Source organism: Henckelia pumila, chromosome 2 (genome assembly GCF_033568475.1).
Source record: "Henckelia pumila isolate YLH828 chromosome 2, ASM3356847v2, whole genome shotgun sequence".
NCBI classification, from domain to species: domain Eukaryota; kingdom Viridiplantae; phylum Streptophyta; class Magnoliopsida; order Lamiales; family Gesneriaceae; genus Henckelia; species Henckelia pumila.
In genome coordinates this window covers 17,232,503-17,250,094 of record NC_133121.1, presented here as the reverse complement: position 1 = coordinate 17,250,094, position 17,592 = coordinate 17,232,503, and the positions used below count along the sequence as shown (strand labels likewise).

Sequence of the window (17,592 nt, the reverse complement as noted above, 5' to 3'; positions counted from 1 at the left end):
TGTGTCAATTTGAGCCGTACGTTCACTCCAAGTAGCCCAGGCGCCTAATGCGAAGAGCTCAAACTCACTCTGATTTGCTCAGTATATCGGGGAATTCTTAGCCGCCCCATGGGTAGTGCCCGATCTGACAGATCCAATGGCCTGGGCCATTTTGCACATCACATCATTGTGATGTGTCATGGCCCGGGGCCCGTTGGATTGCCCTCGCGACACTACCCCGAAGGGCGGCATAGAATTTTCCCGGTATATCATTCCTTCATCCACGTCCAACTGCTTGGCGTGCTTCAGGAGGTTTAATTTATTTATATTTTTAAAAAAGAAAATCATGGTTATCGCTACAAGGTAAAATATTTTTTTTAAAAAAAGAAAATAAAACGTTTGTGTTTCGCAAGTTGTATGTAACCAGACATGTCATATATCATCATCTTTCAATCCTAGAACGTGGGATTTCCCGAAAGCCACACCAAGAAACTGAGAAAAAAAAATTCCCAACTTCCAACGGCTGCAGATTTTGATTGACGATGGCCTTTCCTTTTTCTTCTTCATATTCTATGACCCTTCATAGAAAGCCCAATTTTTTTAACGAAATCAATAACCCGAAAGTGGGATCTTCCAGCTCCCATTCGACAAGAAAGTTATGCAGACAGAGACAGCTCTTCAGACTTGGAGGTTCTTCATTGAGAATGAGGAAATCACTCAAATGCTTCCCTGGGGGACAAGAAAAGCAACATTTGGCTCAAGAATCGGAAGCAGAGGATGAGCAAGTTTCTGAATTTGGGAGACTCTTTTCTAATCTTAATCAAACCACATTGAAGAGGGAGCCCGGTATTATTTTATACTAGTAAAGTGCTACTTCAAGTTTTCACTTTAAACTGTTTGGATTATTAAGGTGGTCTTGTATTAAATTTCATCCCATATTTTGAAAGTTCGAAAAAAAATACACACAAATGATAAAATTTTGCATTGTTTTTTGGGGTCTAATTGGCAATAAAAAAAATTGTAAGATATTTTTATAATTGGAGATGTGTTGGGTAATATAGTCACGGTCTTGTAGACTTGCATGTTCTACCATTTCTATGAATTTCCATGATTTTACATATTTGAGACGGAAATTTCATGTATCTTGCAAATTCTATCGAAATTTTTTGCAAGTTAACCATAATGACACATGTATCGAAATTGATATTTAATTCCTTAATTGTATGAAAGAATGAAACTTGCAAACAAGTGGAATGGAAGATGAAAGTTAGAATGGTGAGTCAGTCTTGAGAAACTAATACGTAGCTCTTGGTTTCAAGTCTTGAAAGTTAATTTAAGTAGAGATCATAACAGCTTGTGGGATTGCACTTTGCTTGTCTTGATGAAGAGGAACATTTTTGTTTATCTCTATTATCACTGAAATTTACAATAACTTATCTTGACAATTTGAATACGTTAGTGGATACTTTGGGGATGAGGAGGTGACTTGCGCCGCAATCTGAGAGACAATATTTATACTCTTGCGGATTTATCTGATTCGATTGGCTCACAAACCATTTCCTAGTATGCAAAAACCCCACTTGACTTGTTTTTCCTTCATACTGTCTTTACTACATGTGCCTCTAGTGGCGAATGCTGGTTCTGTCCTAAGTTAGTTTGTTAAATGAAAATATTATATCCTTCTCTACAACTCATTTCTTTCATGTTATTTGTTTGTTGAATTTATCTGGCATCACTCATACAGTCAATTGATTGACTTTATATCATATTTTCAGGAAGCTTAAGTAGTGCTATTTTTCTTGTTGCTGGAACCACTGTAAGTATATATGCTCCTACTTTCTTGTGTATCAACATTTGACTGTTGCAAAGGTTCCTCGATGTTCTTCGGTGAAACATGGCCGATTGAAGAAACTAAAACTTGCCATATCTTAATGTTGATTTGCAACATGCTCGAACTTGTATGCCACTATGTGCAAAGAAGTTTCTTTTTTCCATGCTTGTTTGCTGTTTTAACGATTACTCTTTTGCGTATGTTCTATTAAGTCACCAAATCATGATATGCGTCACTAGTATTCTCCAGAGTGGTTTCAGTGTTTTTCCCCTGTCATGAACTTCTTAGAAATAGTATCTTGTTCAGTTTTTACTTTCCATACTTGCTGGATGGAAAATTGCCTTTGCTGGAGCTTCGATACTACCAAACTAAAGCTTAAGCTTAAGATACTTTCTGATGTTAAATGGCCTCATTTCATGAAATATTTAGTCAGTGAGTGTCCATCAAAACAGGTGGGTGCAGGGATACTTGCCATTCCTGCAGTGACACAAGATTCTGGGTTTCTGGCATCAGCAGTAACCTGTGTCCTTTGCTGGATATTTATGGTAATTACTTTCTTGTACTTATTTTTTATTTGCTTACCGTCTTTAGAGACAAATGACTTTACACCATAGCAAGAATTTTTGGGATCGCTTTTTTCAGTCAGAAGTGATCGAAATCACGTTTCTCGTGTCGCAAAATCATAGAGACTTGCTTTTTACAAAAAAAATCATAGAGTTGACTTGTATATTTTATTAGCTGTGCATAACCATGATTGCCATTCTTTAACCGTAGGTTGTGACTGGACTGCTCATTGCTGAAGTAAATGTGAACACAATGCGCGAACTTGGGTCTGGAGGCGTGTCATTGGTAATAAACTTTGGTTTCCTATGTGAATGCTTTCTGAAATGATGGAATTTGGAATTAGTTTCATCATGTCGACAAGCTCACCGGCATTGCGAAATGAAAATTTTAAAAGATCTTTTTATACAATATTCATGTATGAACTGATGTCTTTCAGGTATCAATGTCCATGAGAACCCTTGGAAACACCGGAGTCCAGGTTGCCTGGTAGGATAGATTCAATCATATGATCATATCTTTTCTACAATTGGTTATTCCAAACGATTTTTGGGCTTAGTTAGTTTCAATAAATACAATGGACTTGAAACTCAGAACTTTGGTTGGCCATCATATCATTTTTTTACTTTTCCATCCACTTTTTATATAGATATTGAGGGAGAATTTGATAATATATTGTTTTATTGCTGCAGCTGGTCATATGTTTTCATTCACTATGCCCTTCTTGTTGCCTATATTGCTCGTTCTTCAGATATTTTGACAAACTTCCTCGGCATTCCATTGTATGGACTAGATTCTTCCTACATATTGTGAAAGCAATTTCGACGCTTCTTCGTTCAAATTGTCAATGTCCACGTGTCTCATTCAAATAATGGATTTTCTTGAGTTTATGTAACTTTCACTTAGCAACTCTCTCTTTTTCAAAGTTTTGATGGCGTACAATGTGCTGATTATTTCTTAGCCAATCTTCACTGGTTACACACCTTTGATGTCTATTTGCTGGTTGAAATGTTGACTTTTTTTATTTTTCTACATGCATGCCATAATGGTCTTGGTTTTTAAAGGTCAACAAATAAGTTCAAGAAGCTTTTGTTAATCTACGGCTGACAAATGGGAGTGGCTTTAAGTGAGTTTTTCGTACATCAGGTCGTCAAGGGCAAACCTGAAAATTTGAGGGCAAGGGGTGAAATGAAATCAAGGAAGGCGATATGATGTATTTGGGTAGGGGGCTAATATGTAGCAAATTCAAGATCGCTAATCTCCTAAGAATTGAAAGATACAAGAACAAGAAATAGAGCAAAGAATGAAGAATTGAATTATAGAGGAGAATTTAAAATGATACATCAACTACCTCTGTTTCTCTTTCTTTTTTCTATTTTTGCATTCTAACTATAGTATCTCTATGAAACTTCCCAAACCAGATTCCACGCTCTCATTTCTTGGATTGGTACTTTTTTCCCCTCCTGTCTAGTGCCTTCATTCCCATTTGTGCCGCCCTCGTATCAGGGGCAAAGCATGGGTTATTGGGAAAGTTTTACATCATATTTTTTCAGGTGGGGGATGTTATCTCCTACTTAGTCTGCCTTATATCCTGAGACCTTATAACTGTCGATATTATGCAAAACATAGTGGACTTTAACCAATTGGGGAGTGATTTTTTGTTTGTTTTTCTTTTTCAACTTTATCACTAGCATTTTCATGTTTGCAGATGGGAAAGTGCAACTTTATTTTCACTGCTTTTTGGAGGCCTGTGCTACTTTGGAAAGTTGGTTTTATCTCTCTCCCCTCCTTCCCTCCTCTCTCTCCTATCATGTTTTCCATTTTTGTTTTAGTTTTAGTTTACATGGTTCATTTTTCTATCCCTCCCCTTTGTTACCATAAATCAATGATTATGCATTTAGGGTATCTATAAAGTTGGAGTATTTTCTTTTTCCTGCTGTTATTTCTTTCCTTGCCATTTATTGACATGTGCACTGAAACACAAGGTACCTTTTCAATCGTATCTTCTTTCTGTAAAGAGCTTTATCATTGGTATGCTAGCTGGAAAAAAAATTCAAATGGCATCGAAAATCATGGTTTGATGAAAAATTGTTTTGCATAAGTGAGAGTTTTTGTGCTCTCTATAAGTTTCCAGGCTACTTATGTTGTTAAATAATTCTTTTTGAACACTTCATATTCTTTCTGTTTCTCAAGAACTTTGAAGTGATGAAATATTTTTTCGTTTGCAGCCAGAGGATTATTGGGGCCGTAAATGGTGTTCTAGTTTTGGGCATCATTGGGTTTTTTGCTGCTCTTGTGGTAATTTTCATCTGCACAGTTTTTTTTTGTTCTTTATCATAAATTCATGTGATACAAGTACATGATTTATTCTGCTGCGACTGCAAATTTCTTCTATTTCAAAGGGACGTCTGATGGGTACAAACGTTCTTGCAAAAGAACTCAAGAATATGATCTTGAAACTATGGACTGCATGAATAAGACAGTGTTTGGAAATGCTTAAAAAAGTTATGTACTTTCCTTTACAAAATTTTGAAACACTGACACTAATTCAGCTCAATGTTTGCTCAGAATACTAACAAGAACATTTGTATGACGCAGTTCAGAGTAAGGATTCAAGCTTCCTTCCAAATTTCAGCTAACCATAAGAAACAAGTCATTTGATATGTATTTTTCTGGTTTTATTTCTCTTCTGCTGTAATATAATACAGAGTTTATCCCAGTACCGTTCCAAAGCGTCTAACTTGCGAGCATGGCGTGATCGTTGTATTATGAGGAGTGTTTAACTATTATACTACTGCATCAAGATATTATTTTGGATAAGATGAAAACACTCTTTGGCACACCTTGATCAAAAATGTATCTTTCTCCTATTTTCGAGTTTATAAATCTATTAATTTTCCAAGTGTCCAACACTAAAAACTTGTACTAGGTTTATAGATTTTCGAACTTTTAGTTTCTGGTAGGTGGATGGTTTTTGTTATTACAGCTGAAGATTATGTCCTTAGGCAGTCGCCAGTGGAGACTTGCATTGGGATGCCCTTTTGAAATCCAACTTTGAAGCTGTCCCTCGCAGCATACCTATCATCGCACTTTCTTTTGTGTATCAGGTAACAAACGCGCATTCGCTGAATTCATTGAGGATATTCTCTATTTGATCTATGATTCTACTAAAACTTCACCTGTTGCAGAATGTAGTTCCAGTTCTTTGTACAAATCTCGAAGGAAACCTGTCAAAAGTCAGGTGATAATTCCGCGAACATGGAGTATCTTGCTCATCAAACAACGCCTTTTTCTTTTCTTTTTGCCGAAAGGCGCCATTGATTCTGTTGTTTTACAGGACTGCCATTGTTTCGGGCACAGGTATTCCACTAGCTCTGTTTCTGGTCTGGAATGCTGTCATTCTTGGAACCATCACAAGCTCCGGAATCGGCTCAGATACATTGTTTGATCCATTGCAACAACTGCGGTCTACGAATGGAGTTGTTGGGGTCCGTAACTCATTTTTTTATAGGGAATTTTCAATTTTCTTCGCCATCTAAATCTCTTCATTAGCTGCTGCTGCACCATGAATTGCGTTTTTTCCCTTATTGTGTGCCATTTTTCAGCCAATAGTCGATGTGTTCTCTTTTCTTGCGATTGCAACTTCTTACATCGGATTTGTTCTTGGCCTGGCAGACTTTCTTGCAGACCGTTAGTTATTCTTTTTCCTATTTCAACATTTCTTTTATACGAATTGAAGGGGCTTCGAATTGAACTGCACGGGGTACTCTCATCTTTGTTTACAGTGCTTAAACGCCCGCCTGGTCGAAACGAGCCCCTACAGTACATGCTTATCTTGATCCCACCATTGATAATGGCGTTGTTGTACCCTGAAATTTTCTTCAAAGCATTGGATTTTGCCGGAACATATGGAGGTATTGCATCTAACTATACTCGATTTGGCATATCATTGAAGCTTGTTATTTTTTTGGTCAGTGGGTTAATGGATACATGTAGTACGAAGATCACATTTGTATTGTAATATAGTAACAAATGCATCCCCGCATGGTTTGTGTAGTTCTGGTGCTTTTCGGTCTTCTTCCAGCTGCTATGTCATGGGTTGATCGGGGGTCGGTGCTGTCGGAATCTTCAAAAGTTCCAGTGCTAGTTCCTGGAGGAAACTTTACCCTTTCACTTGTAATTGGAGCTGCTGGCCTAGTCATTCTTACAGAACTATTAGATGACTTGGGATTTGCATGGCAGTAGACAATAATTGGTTATACCAAACACTTTGAATTCGAGTCCAATTGAATGAATTTAATTGAATTTCGCAAATGGAAGTGTATTTGTATTCAAATCGAGATGCGTTCAAAAAGGTTCTTGATTAATATTGAAACGAATACAAAAAAGGTCAGAGACTCGGAACTTAGAAATATAAAAATGTATTCTGAGGTGATGAAACCAATCACAATGAATAAGTATGTGGTTCTTCGTTTCTCATGCAAAAATCTAAAAATCCAAACGAATAAAGCTAATGATTTCAGAAAAATGAACTTAAAACTTGAAATTTTTAGTATGAGACGATATGGTCTAACACTATTACATGAAACAGCACCATTACATGTAGCAAATTACTACTTCGATCATTATACAGTAAAACCAAATACATTTGTCTACCGAAATCAAAGTCATGCAAACAGAAATATTCCGGCCAAGACATTCTGTGGTCATATTTTTCACAGATACTGCAAGTTCACAGCAAGCCGTTGTGTCGGAAGATAGCTTCCAGTTTACCATGACCAAGAAAAGAGCCAGAAACAGAAACCAGACCCTTCAAAGCACACAATACAATGCAATGAGTAGAGAAAGAAATGGCCTGTAAAATTACCTTAATAGTCAAAAGGCCATCGCATCCACATATTCTCCTCAACGCTGTTTCCCCTGCCTCTAGTTTCAGGGTAATGCTGAACATTTTGATTATTTTGATTTTGATTATTTGATGAGTTAGAAGACCACAGAAATGAAAAAGGATTCCATCGCCCTTGATTCTGAGCGTTATGGTCCCTTCTACTACTGCTAGGATCATTGCTGCTTGGGTTCCTAGTTCTCCGATTGTTAGAACCAGCATTCGCAGTACCTTGTGACGACAGCTCAACACGGCAAACAGGGCATGAATTATGTTCAACCAGCCATGGAACGATGCAATCTGAATGGTAGATATGATCACATGGCATCTGCCTCGCTTCTGTGCCTAACTCAAACTTATCTTTACACACGGGGCAGTGTGCATCTGCATTAATATGCCTACGAGTAATCTTGATGGTGGGCATAGCATCAATAGCGGAACGTGGTGCGGGAGGAGGACCCCGCCTATCGTTCAGACTTAGCTGTTCTATCAGTTCCTGCAAACCATGTCCCATGAAGAAATCGCCAAAATCAGCTCGTCTTTGCCCCATTCCAGGTCCATTGTTGAAAAAGAAACTAGATGGATCGTGATTAGCAGCACCAAATGGAGTTTGACCCCGCACTATTAACACTGAACCATGTGGCCCATGACCAATACCAATTCCTCGTTCCGGTACCATGGCTGGTCGTGTTCTGACATCGTGACTGGGATCTCTTCCTGCCATTCTTTGCCTCATGATGGCTTCAAATGCTTCCATGATATCAAGTCTAGGATCACGGAAAGGTCCCATGAATCCAAAACCAGAATCATGGCTTGAATGAGACCCAGCAACCTCTTGTAGCTCTTGAATGAACCCTCCATTGCAGTATGGGCAAACCAAATAGCGACCATGTGGTCGAATTGGCTGTGTGCATTGATAGCACCAGTGAGTGTTTCCACCACTTGACATGCTTTCTACCAAATAAGTAGCTAGCAAACAGGACCTAGATGTCAATTCGAAGCACCTGAAGCATCCTGCATCAAACACTTTTAAGTACACATAAGAAAGGGTAGACAAATTGGATTCACAAGCTAGAGAACAAGAGAAAAGAAGCATAAATCCAGGAAAAATACTTGCAACTCAAAAGTCAATGATACACAAGCTTACAACCTTAAAATATGGCATTCGAGTTACATGATTTTCATCACTTTCTTAAAGATCAAATTCTTGTTTTTTTCCCTGACAACAAACAAGAAAATATTGATTCCTCCACAATACATCTCTGTATTATATTACCGCACCTCCGGGAATCAGGGAAAGAGTACAATAATCACTAAAACCATAAATGCCAGAACAATTTCACAAGGATGATTCTACAACACATGAATATACCACTTTTATTGAAATTTTAATTTGCATAATATGATTAAGGTGGAAAAGATCAGCAACAATCAATCAATCAATCCAGATTCGAGAGAACTGGAGCAAATAAAAGTTATCTATATTCTATACTAGAAAACAGTTTTTCTTCATCAAAAATTATATCGTTTACTGAATTCTAAAAATAATCGCATTAAATTCAACAAACGGTCCAAAATACACAAAATCAGCAGATAAAAACAGATTTTTGCCGATCAATCCCCACCTAAAAACCGAAGAATTCCCAAGTTATTCCGAAAATCAACACATCTAAAAGCAAAACAACTGGAAACCATTCATCAAATAAACAATCTCGAGCATGAGTTACCAGATAGCGTCGTTCAGGTGAAGGTTGACTGAAGAGAGATAATTGGGTTTCTAGAAATTACGGTACATTTTTATCCCTGCGCGTCGGTGTACGCCACGCGCTAAGGTCTATTTACACTTTAGTCCCTGTAGAGAATTTTCCATTCAATGCTGATGCTGGTGAAAATTTAATGGACTATTAACTTTGCAAATATTGCATTTAATCTTTTACATTAAATATTATTAAATTTTTTTAGTTTGTGTAAATAAGTATGTGAAATATTTATTTACACAAGTTGTGTAAGTAGGAGAAAATAAATAATTCGATAATGACATTTTTATATAAATTTATAGGAAATAATTTGAAATTTTGTCCACACAAATTTAGATATCGAATTTTATTGATTTTAAATTTTCTCGTGCTACATAGTATATATAATAAACAACGTAAAATAATGAAATGTAAGTTTTTGAATGAACTTATAGTAGTTATTATAGAGATTTTTGCATTAGTCTCTATATTTATTGTATGTGATATTTATAGTATAGGTGGGAGATAAGAGAGCCAAATTTATTACAGGAGAGGCTCATTTATGATAGCATGGGATTTAAACTTGTGAGATATGTAGAAATATAAAAGATATCTTTTAATGAACAAAACTTCTCTATATATATACTAATATTCTAGTGCTTGAGTTAAGTGTTGACATAGATATTTATTTTAGCAACAAAGGATTTTATGATTAAAAAAAATTATATATTAATCGCAGAATGTGTCAAATTTTTTCATGTAGAGTTTTAATTAATTGTTGATTGTATGTAATGAGAATATTTTTTTATGATCTATATTGTTGATTACTTATTTAATGAGAATATTTTTTATGATCAATTTAGTTCATGCTGACATAAAAGTGATCATAATATTATATTTAAATATTCAAAATTAATTTGTACACGTGAACATAAAAATATATTCAAATTAAAATTAAACCGTTAATTAAAAAAAAACCACCTTTATTACTAACATCTCGTAAACCTTGGGGTCAATTTGATTAGAGACTTTAATTCCTTTCTTTCTTTTTTTCTTTTTGAATTTTGGATCAACTTGTGTCGGACGTTAAAACTTTGAATAATTATCGACATTATTTGGCACGGGCAATTATACTACACATTAATTAATTTACAAAAAAAAAAAAAAATTGATCAAAGTGGAGCGTAGAACTTTATTCCGAAAAGGGAAAATCACAAAAAAAGAGCCATTTAAAAAGAAGACGCATAAGAAAATGCAATCATTAGGGTTTAGTGCGTATAATGAATTACAGGCAACCTCTGGCATAGTATATACCATTTCAAATAACATAACCAATGGCCTAAACTGAAATTCAAGAAAACAACAAACAGGGCATAAAACAAGAAGTTGCTCCAGCGATATAATAATTAATAACTGAAACAAAACGAGGTTCACAGTTATCCAAACCCATACATAAAGAGGAGCGAGAGTAAGCCACGAGTCGCGGTATATGCAAAAATAAGATAGACTGCTACCGGGTTACGAGTTCTCAGCTTTCAACGGCTGACAAAAGCCACATTGATATCTAAAATAAACCCATAGACTAATAGATAGACGAGGATTCTAGGTCAGACAAAAAACATAGAGTTTCGCACATTCTCCTTCAACTTAGGCATCTGGGGAACAGCCGGCCCTCCACCAGGTGCTGTCCCATTGTGGCTGGAAGATGTCTCGGATGCCTCTTCGAACTTCATCCATTGGCCTAACTGTGAGGCGGCCAAGTGAGCGTAGCAAATGGGAGCAACTGAAGATACAACACCGCCCGTTTAGAAAAAAAGAAAACCAACAAAAATGTATTCAAGAAACAAGAAGTTTGTAGGTGTGGTGATTACCAATGGATATAGCAGTGGTGCTTCGTTGGTACCTGAAATGATGTGCACAACAAATTTTTTTAATGCATTTCAAGAATTTGAGGCTCATTCAGAGAGAGGGGGTGGGGGTGGTAAGAGTAAGAGTAAGATGTTGGGAGTCGACGTCATTAGACTTACACGTAAGAAAGGGAATGAACAAGCTCCTGAAGATCATCAGGCGAGAAACCAACCTCATCCAACAACACGTGATAGTGAGTTGGGCGTGTCGTCCCCTGAAAATAATCACAAAAATATTATATCAACAATTGTGGCTAACAGTTTATTGCAGTGATAATCAGCAAACTAGATTGTCTTAAAGTGGATAAAGAGGCTAAAATTGCATACAATCATTCCAGCCTGTGCACACAAGTAGAAGTCGTAGTTCCTAGGATGACAGACTTTATTATCTATTACAGTACCTGCAAACATGAACAAAAATATTAGTCCCATTCAAACGGTTCTAGTTCCCTAGTCTACATTCATAAATCGTGACCAAATTACCAGGCTGAACATTATCCGGAGAATTTGGCTGAAAAAATTTGGTATGGTGGTTCTTCTGAGCTACAATTACCACAAACTTTGGTGACCACTTCTCGTCAAGGAACTTACATGCCTACAAATTTGGGAGAGAACACATTAGACCAACTAAACATCTATGTATTGAGATAAAATTTTAAAAAATAATGATATTTAACTCAGAAGTCATATGGTGTTACTGTAGAGACCTCTATAATTTGACTGAGTTCAATATTCAGGACTTGATTGAACTGAGATTCACTGACACCGTCTCTGAAAATTCAGCACAAAATGAACAATCAAGTCAAGTATTAGGAAAAGGTTATAAGCAACGACGTGCGAAAAAATAAGGATTGAATCCAACAGATTTGTAAACACAATTAGCAAATCAAATATTGAAACATGTGGTGAAAATTGCCAGGAATGATGCCGAAAAAAATTTATCTAGATAAGGAAATTAACTGGCCAAATTTTGAGACCATATTACTAGTTACCGTTTTTACACTGATCAACGCCAGACGATTGTTTTTCAAACATTACCTGAAAATAATAATCTGATCCGGCTTTCTCTTCCCCGAACTTGTATAGAAATCAAGCAGAACTTCCCTGTGCATTTGGTGGAGAAATCAAGATCATGTTGCAACATGAAAATAATGAACTTCATCCAAGCAAGAATTATACTATACAACAGAATAAACTTGTATGTGTTTTCAACTGTTGCAAGGAAAAATGGTTTTAAATATAACAAATTTGAGCCAAAACCACAGCAGAAACGTCAAATCTATACAACAGCAGACGTAGACAGACTAAATGATGAGGATCTAAGCAAAAATCTGTCACCTGATTATGCCATCATCTTCAGTGTCAGACACACGTTTGAAAAGAGAATCTATCATTTCAACCCTTGGTGATTGTGTGCGAACACAAGCTCTATAGCGAGAAATCTGGGGCCACTGCCTCGAGCTAACCACCTGATATGATGTATGTTAATAAAAGACATAAAAAAATAGTAGCCAAATCAATAAACAGCAACAAATCATCTTGTTCCAATTCTTCGAGGGGAGAAACATGGAGAAACTACAGTAAAAATTAATTTCACATCTAATAACAGGATATAATGTTGACAGCGGAGGACAAAGGCGAAAAATTTTGAGAAGCAAAAAGACCGAGTGTCGAGTTGAAAAGCACTCACCGCTGCAATTGAAGGGACATCAGACTGGCCAGGTGAGCCATGAGATACGTCCATCCCAAGAATTAATGTAGGAACCTTAGATACAAGAGGAATCGTAGAAGCAAGCTCGCCAGCTAACATTGAATTTAACCCACCAAGCTGCAGCAAAACAAGAGCATCAGGAAGAAATTATATGGAACTGAACAATCATATTGTGAAATGCTATTGTTTGACAAAGCATCTAACCTTGGCGTTTATTTTCAACATGACATTAGTTAGATACTGGTCGTTGATTCTTGTGGGAGAGAGACATTGAGTAACAACACCAAATTCCGAAAGATTCTTTCGTTTCCAGGGACCTTGAAAATTGAAATATGAGTTCCGGACACGGGCCATAGCTCTAGATTTATCCCAGTTCTACAGAACATCAAAGCGAATCAAACATACCATATACGTCACAGTTTTTCCGCTCTGGAAGTAGACAAAGAAGGAACTTGGGAGGGCCAGGAAGCTTCCCCTGAATTTCCTCAAACATTTTCTCCACCCTCACATGAGGTGGAGCTCTTCTAAACTGAGGATTTTCTTCAAAGACATCAAACGGAGGTTCCACGCTCTGACATGGAAGACAGATAATAATATTGAGAGAGCCCAAATGAAAGAAACAGCAAGCATAACAAGATCCAATCAAACTTACTATTCCTTTCATGTCTCCAACTTTGATCAAATCTCTGATCAAGGCACGTACATCACACCGAGCGGAGAAGTTTACAACAGCCCATTGTTCTATCTTACTTGCTTCAATAAGTTTCTGCCCACCCGTACAAATGAGTTAAAACCAAAGATCTAGAATGAACAAGAGGATCTTAATTTCAAAATAATCAATTTGTCATCAACCTTATTGTTGAAATTCCATCTTCCATTACGAGCATATAAATCTTCTCCATTACCAACTTTCAACTACATTTGATAACATCAAGATCAGGATCAGTTTTATTGAATAAGAACTTGGAATTACATGTAAACAGATTACCGTATTCACACAATAACATACCTTTGGTGTTGGAAGTACACGGCCATCGACCTGTGTAAAGTTACTGTTGATAGAAACGCCACAAGAACGAAGCATAGGTTCTGCATCGTAATTATTGATTTTCAAAGCCTGCCACCACAACCAACCAACAGCTAAGTATAGCATACATAAGCATACTTAAAAACTCATTGAAAGACAAGCAGATAAACATACATTTCTCAGCACAGACATCCTCTCTTGTGGTTTCTGTCGTGATTTCTCCACCAAAGAAGCTCTTTGAAAGGTGGAAAGAGCCTTTGTATAGCGTTGCAATGACACCAAGGAGCATAACTAATAAAACAAAAGAAAAAATCAATAAATAATTGTTACATAGTTTTCGAATAGTTTGATGCCCAATCAACGATTCACCTCAATAGGGAAGTACGTGGGGCGTTTTGGCTTTCCCACATTGATGCAAGGTAAATCAGCAGAATATCGCAAGTCCATGTTTCGTTGGTTGACGAAGTAATCATAAACTGTCACCTCTACGGTTTCACATTCACCATCACCGTGCTTACCTTTCTGCTTTAATGTGAATCTACAAGATTATCAGTAGTAGACAAAAATAAGATGCATGCAAAAGTTGGAAACATGATAGTACCTCAGTATACCGTGCTAGGGTAAATTACAAAGAGTAGATAAACAGAAAACAAATAAAAAGGACGTATACGTTTGATCTTTGCAAGGCCTCTCACTTAATCCAGTTATCTTGAACTCTTGGTTAGTAGGACTCGTCCGAATTCTCAAATTCTTAAGCACGCGTTTGGCCTGAAAATCAAGGATTATAGATCATATTGTTTGCAAATCAAGGAGAGAGTTTAGCAAAGATGATCTCTACTTACCTTTGCCCAGTCAATAGAAAAGGGGTCTTTTACATTTTGGTTTGCAATCAGAAAGTCTACAACGGGCCCAGGCCGCACAATCATAGTTGTGGACACATCTGAAAGCAAAAAAGTTTTTGTTCTGTAAGTACATCAATTGCAGCCAATAAAAGGCCATATGGGTCTGACCATCAAAAAGAAGAATGGAAAAACAAAAGGTGGTGTTAACAGTAGTACCAATGTTCAATGATAATCCACTCTGGGTAGTCCGGAAGCTGGAGTGGAACCCTCGGCAACCAAGAACACCACCTCCCACATCAGTAAAGTTATCCACATCATTGTGAAAGAATGACTGGCGGACCAGCAGGCAACCTCTGATATTGAGAAAATTGTGAGGAGCAAATTATGTCACCGATCTAAACAGACAATGCATGACTTACTGTTTTGCAGCATGTTGCCTTAAGATGATGTCCAGCACTCTTAAAGCTTCCTGCGAGTTTTCAGACTCCTGGCCACGTAAGGCATTTGCAATGGCCTGGATTGGAATTTTAGCAGCAAAACTTATTTCGACTTTAATTGTTTTAGAATTATAGGGTCGGCGCATCCTTTTCTTGTCACTTTCATTAGGACTGTCGTGCTTCCCTGGGCTACCATTTCCATTGTTCCTGTAGACAAAAAAGCCACTCACAAACCAAGACAGCCTTGAACCAGCAAGGCAGAAATTGACTTAGCATTCTACTCACCGATTTGATGTTACATCCTCTAGGACAACAGTAAACTCAAGTTTGTTGCGCGGAAGAGGGCCCACGGTGAATAAGGTTTTCTCTCCATCGTAAGCAAATTGTTTGCCAGCCAACTCAGAACCATAGGTATCCTGGACTCGATCAAGCACTTTCCTACCAATTCCCTTGCCCTCAACAGGACGATCATCTTCGTAAAATAGGGCAACCTACAAAATGGAATGCAAACAAGTACTGTAAAACTTAAAAGGATTCCAACCCAGGAAAACAAGGAGAAGTATCAATTGGGTAAGCATACATACACTGTAATGGAAGAAGTATCCCTCGGAATTGGTAACCTTCACTTGGAAATGATTAGTGAGGACAGGAATCTTATTTCCCCTCGATCCCACACCTCGTCTGGCCATTGGAACAAGTAGAGCCTTTTTAATGGGTTGTTCTGATTCAGCTTTCAGTGGAGTAACATTCGGTGGAACAGGTGGAGGAGGAGGCAGCTCCTCTGAAACACCATTACCATTTGGTTCAGATGGATCCATCAGTGATTTGGTGAGAAGCGAATACTCAAGCGTCTCTGTAAATAACCATAGGAGAAGGGGAACATCAACGCATATCAGCCCATTAAAAGCCAAGTAAAATCAATGATCAAAAAAAGTATTCTCAAAGCCAGGAACACAACGTTTACAAAATCCATTGACTAGGCGAGATGTTAAAATCTATGAAAAGCTTTCAGATGTTAATCTGAGGCATAAATGGGAAAAAAACAAAATCATAATTGAGAAAGAAAATGCCAATATAGCCACAAACCATATGATTATTATAGCAACTGCCAACAGGTAGGACTTTGAAGGTAAGTAATTAAAGCAAATCTACAAAAGCAGTAACATCTGCAACTATTAAACCAAATTAGGAAATACAGTAAATAGAACACAAATTTCATTTAACCCAGGTGAAAGAGACAACGAGACACATCTTCCCAAAGCCCAACCCTCACCCAGCCACAAAATGGCAATGCACGTAGATATACATATTCCTTTCATGAGAAATAATAGAGCGTCGTTTCTTTTAGTATTGAAAAGGAGGAAACAACACAGATCCGGACTGAAATTAAAACGATCTAATACACTGTTAAAAAATTGTCGTACCAGAGACAAGGATAACGCTGCCAATGTACAATTAAAACAGACATATTTCTAAAACCCAAGCAAACTTCAACAACAGGCCCTTAAGAGGCCATGCATGTCAAGGAAACTCAAAAAATTTCAAAATCGAAACAAACAGCAAACCCTTGAAAAATACAGACATGTCAAGGGTAAACTGTAACGCAGTGTACCATTTTACCTTAAACTTCGCCGTAGAAGAAGCCGTTACGCAGCTTGAAACACTGTAAAACCCATCAAAAAAAGAGAACCACAAGTTAAAATATTTTTTTACCAGAAAGAACTAGATTCACCATTCTCGCAACAAAGAAAACAAGGAAACGAAAAAACACCAGTCAGTTTCAGTAAATTCACGGAACGTACTGAAAACAACACAACAATACACACACACACAAAAAAAACAAAAATAATTTCGATTATATAAACTTCTCATACACAACTCGCACACGGCCGACAAAAATCAAGAACAGGTAAAATTTAAGGTTAAAAAACCGGCGACCGACTTAGTAACAAAAAAAACCCACAAAAAAATTCTAAGATTCATTTTGAAAAAAAAAAAACAAAAAACAACCCAGAAAACAGTAACAAGGTTTCAAGGAGATGAGCGTCTCACAAACACCCCCGACCCACTAGAAAACAATGAAGACACAAAATCCACGAGCAAGAAACCAAAGGAATTACAGAGTTGGCGAAGAAAACCCTAAGAGTGGGTACGATTTCGCCGCCGTGAAATCAGAGAGAATCCCAAGAGTCGAGAGAAAGAGAGAGAGGGGGGAGTTAATACTTACTAGAGTGACGCAGAGCGAGAAAAAATAATAACCATAAAGGGGTTATATAAAAAACGTGTGAACACTCGATGTTCTGAGTGGCGTGGCGAATTTTGATATGGATCCATTGATTTCAACCAATTATGTGGTTACACGACTATCCTGCGGGTGTCATGAACAAAACCCCTCTGTTCATCATTCATGACTTGATGGTTGTTACTCGACAGTAATTTTTAAATTTCACCATTACACTTGTCACCTTTTATCGGATTAATTTCGTGAAATCGATATTTTATTATTTTAGTGAATATTTGTGATATTGTTTTATTGATAAGTTTTGTGAGAAGATGTCTTATTTAATTTGATCATAAAAAAAAATTCAATGTATATATAGATCTGGTTCATATGTCTGACAATAAACCCATTTTAAAGAAATTTTGGACGATTTAGTTATAATTTGAGACTTTTGG

General features: G+C 37.1%; 3 protein-coding genes across 11 annotated transcripts; 1 reads left to right on the top strand and 2 right to left on the bottom strand.

Annotated features, from left to right (window-relative positions):
- Positions 1-409: 409 nt before the first annotated feature.
- Positions 410-6,685, top strand: LOC140879462 (uncharacterized). Of its 4 annotated transcripts, XM_073283159.1 has the most exons (15): positions 410-825; positions 1,755-1,795; positions 2,263-2,355; positions 2,585-2,659; positions 2,811-2,860; positions 3,064-3,153; positions 3,793-3,924; positions 4,080-4,136; positions 4,600-4,669; positions 5,377-5,478; positions 5,560-5,612; positions 5,709-5,859; positions 5,977-6,061; positions 6,157-6,285; positions 6,429-6,685. In XM_073283159.1, the coding sequence occupies exons 1-15, from the start codon at positions 522-524 to the stop codon at positions 6,614-6,616; spliced, it is 1,620 nt and encodes a 539-aa protein (XP_073139260.1). In that variant the 5' UTR covers positions 410-521; the 3' UTR covers positions 6,617-6,685. The 4 variants fall into 4 exon arrangements, with proteins under 4 accessions (XP_073139260.1, XP_073139262.1, XP_073139261.1 ...); XM_073283161.1 differs by lacking the exon at positions 3,793-3,924 and having other exon boundaries at positions 2,811-2,852; positions 5,381-5,478; XM_073283160.1 differs by lacking the exon at positions 3,793-3,924.
- LOC140879463 (probable E3 ubiquitin-protein ligase RHC1A) lies at positions 6,549-9,088 on the bottom strand. Of its 6 annotated transcripts, none has more exons than XM_073283164.1 (2): positions 7,239-8,398; positions 6,549-6,565 (listed from the first exon to the last, which is right to left on the bottom strand). In XM_073283164.1, the coding sequence occupies exon 1, from the start codon at positions 8,350-8,352 to the stop codon at positions 7,240-7,242; it is 1,113 nt and encodes a 370-aa protein (XP_073139265.1). In that variant the 5' UTR covers positions 8,353-8,398; the 3' UTR covers positions 6,549-6,565; position 7,239. The 6 variants fall into 6 exon arrangements, with proteins under 6 accessions (XP_073139265.1, XP_073139267.1, XP_073139266.1 ...); XM_073283166.1 differs by lacking the exon at positions 6,549-6,565 and adding an exon at positions 8,984-9,088 and having other exon boundaries at positions 6,900-8,270; XM_073283165.1 differs by lacking the exon at positions 6,549-6,565 and adding an exon at positions 8,882-9,006 and having other exon boundaries at positions 6,900-8,270.
- Positions 9,089-10,366: 1,278 nt separating this feature from the next.
- On the bottom strand, positions 10,367-17,148 carry LOC140880240 (protein argonaute 4). The gene is made up of 24 exons (XM_073284522.1): positions 17,037-17,148; positions 16,537-16,579; positions 15,501-15,769; positions 15,202-15,407; positions 14,899-15,123; positions 14,696-14,832; positions 14,480-14,577; positions 14,308-14,405; positions 14,007-14,175; positions 13,812-13,928; positions 13,620-13,727; positions 13,463-13,525; positions 13,263-13,376; positions 13,016-13,181; positions 12,815-12,927; positions 12,590-12,727; positions 12,238-12,368; positions 11,938-12,003; positions 11,607-11,670; positions 11,383-11,494; positions 11,227-11,300; positions 11,020-11,114; positions 10,864-10,895; positions 10,367-10,775 (listed from the first exon to the last, which is right to left on the bottom strand). The coding sequence occupies exons 3-24, from the start codon at positions 15,732-15,734 to the stop codon at positions 10,600-10,602; spliced, it is 2,736 nt and encodes a 911-aa protein (XP_073140623.1). The 5' UTR covers positions 15,735-15,769; positions 16,537-16,579; positions 17,037-17,148; the 3' UTR covers positions 10,367-10,599.
- Between the last annotated feature and the right edge of the window lie 444 nt (positions 17,149-17,592).

Excerpts from the sequence above, each read along its gene's own strand:
- LOC140879462 (XM_073283159.1), top strand. The coding sequence starts at position 522 with ATGGCCTTTCCTTTTTCTTCTTCATATTCTATGACCCTTCATAGAAAG. Across the intron at positions 4,137-4,599 it reads GGCCTGTGCTACTTTGGAAA|CCAGAGGATTATTGGGGCCG; the intron begins GTTGGTTTTATC and ends TTTCGTTTGCAG. Across the intron at positions 4,670-5,376 it reads GGTTTTTTGCTGCTCTTGTG|GCAGTCGCCAGTGGAGACTT; the intron begins GTAATTTTCATC and ends TTATGTCCTTAG.
- LOC140879463 (XM_073283164.1), bottom strand. The coding sequence starts at position 8,352 with ATGCTTCTTTTCTCTTGTTCTCTAGCTTGTGAATCCAATTTGTCTACC.
- LOC140880240 (XM_073284522.1), bottom strand. The coding sequence starts at position 15,734 with ATGGATCCATCTGAACCAAATGGTAATGGTGTTTCAGAGGAGCTGCCT. Across the intron at positions 14,176-14,307 it reads AGGCCTTGCAAAGATCAAAC|ATTCACATTAAAGCAGAAAG; the intron begins GTATACGTCCTT and ends ATAATCTTGTAG. Across the intron at positions 13,728-13,811 it reads GGATGTCTGTGCTGAGAAAT|GCTTTGAAAATCAATAATTA; the intron begins GTATGTTTATCT and ends TTGTGGTGGCAG.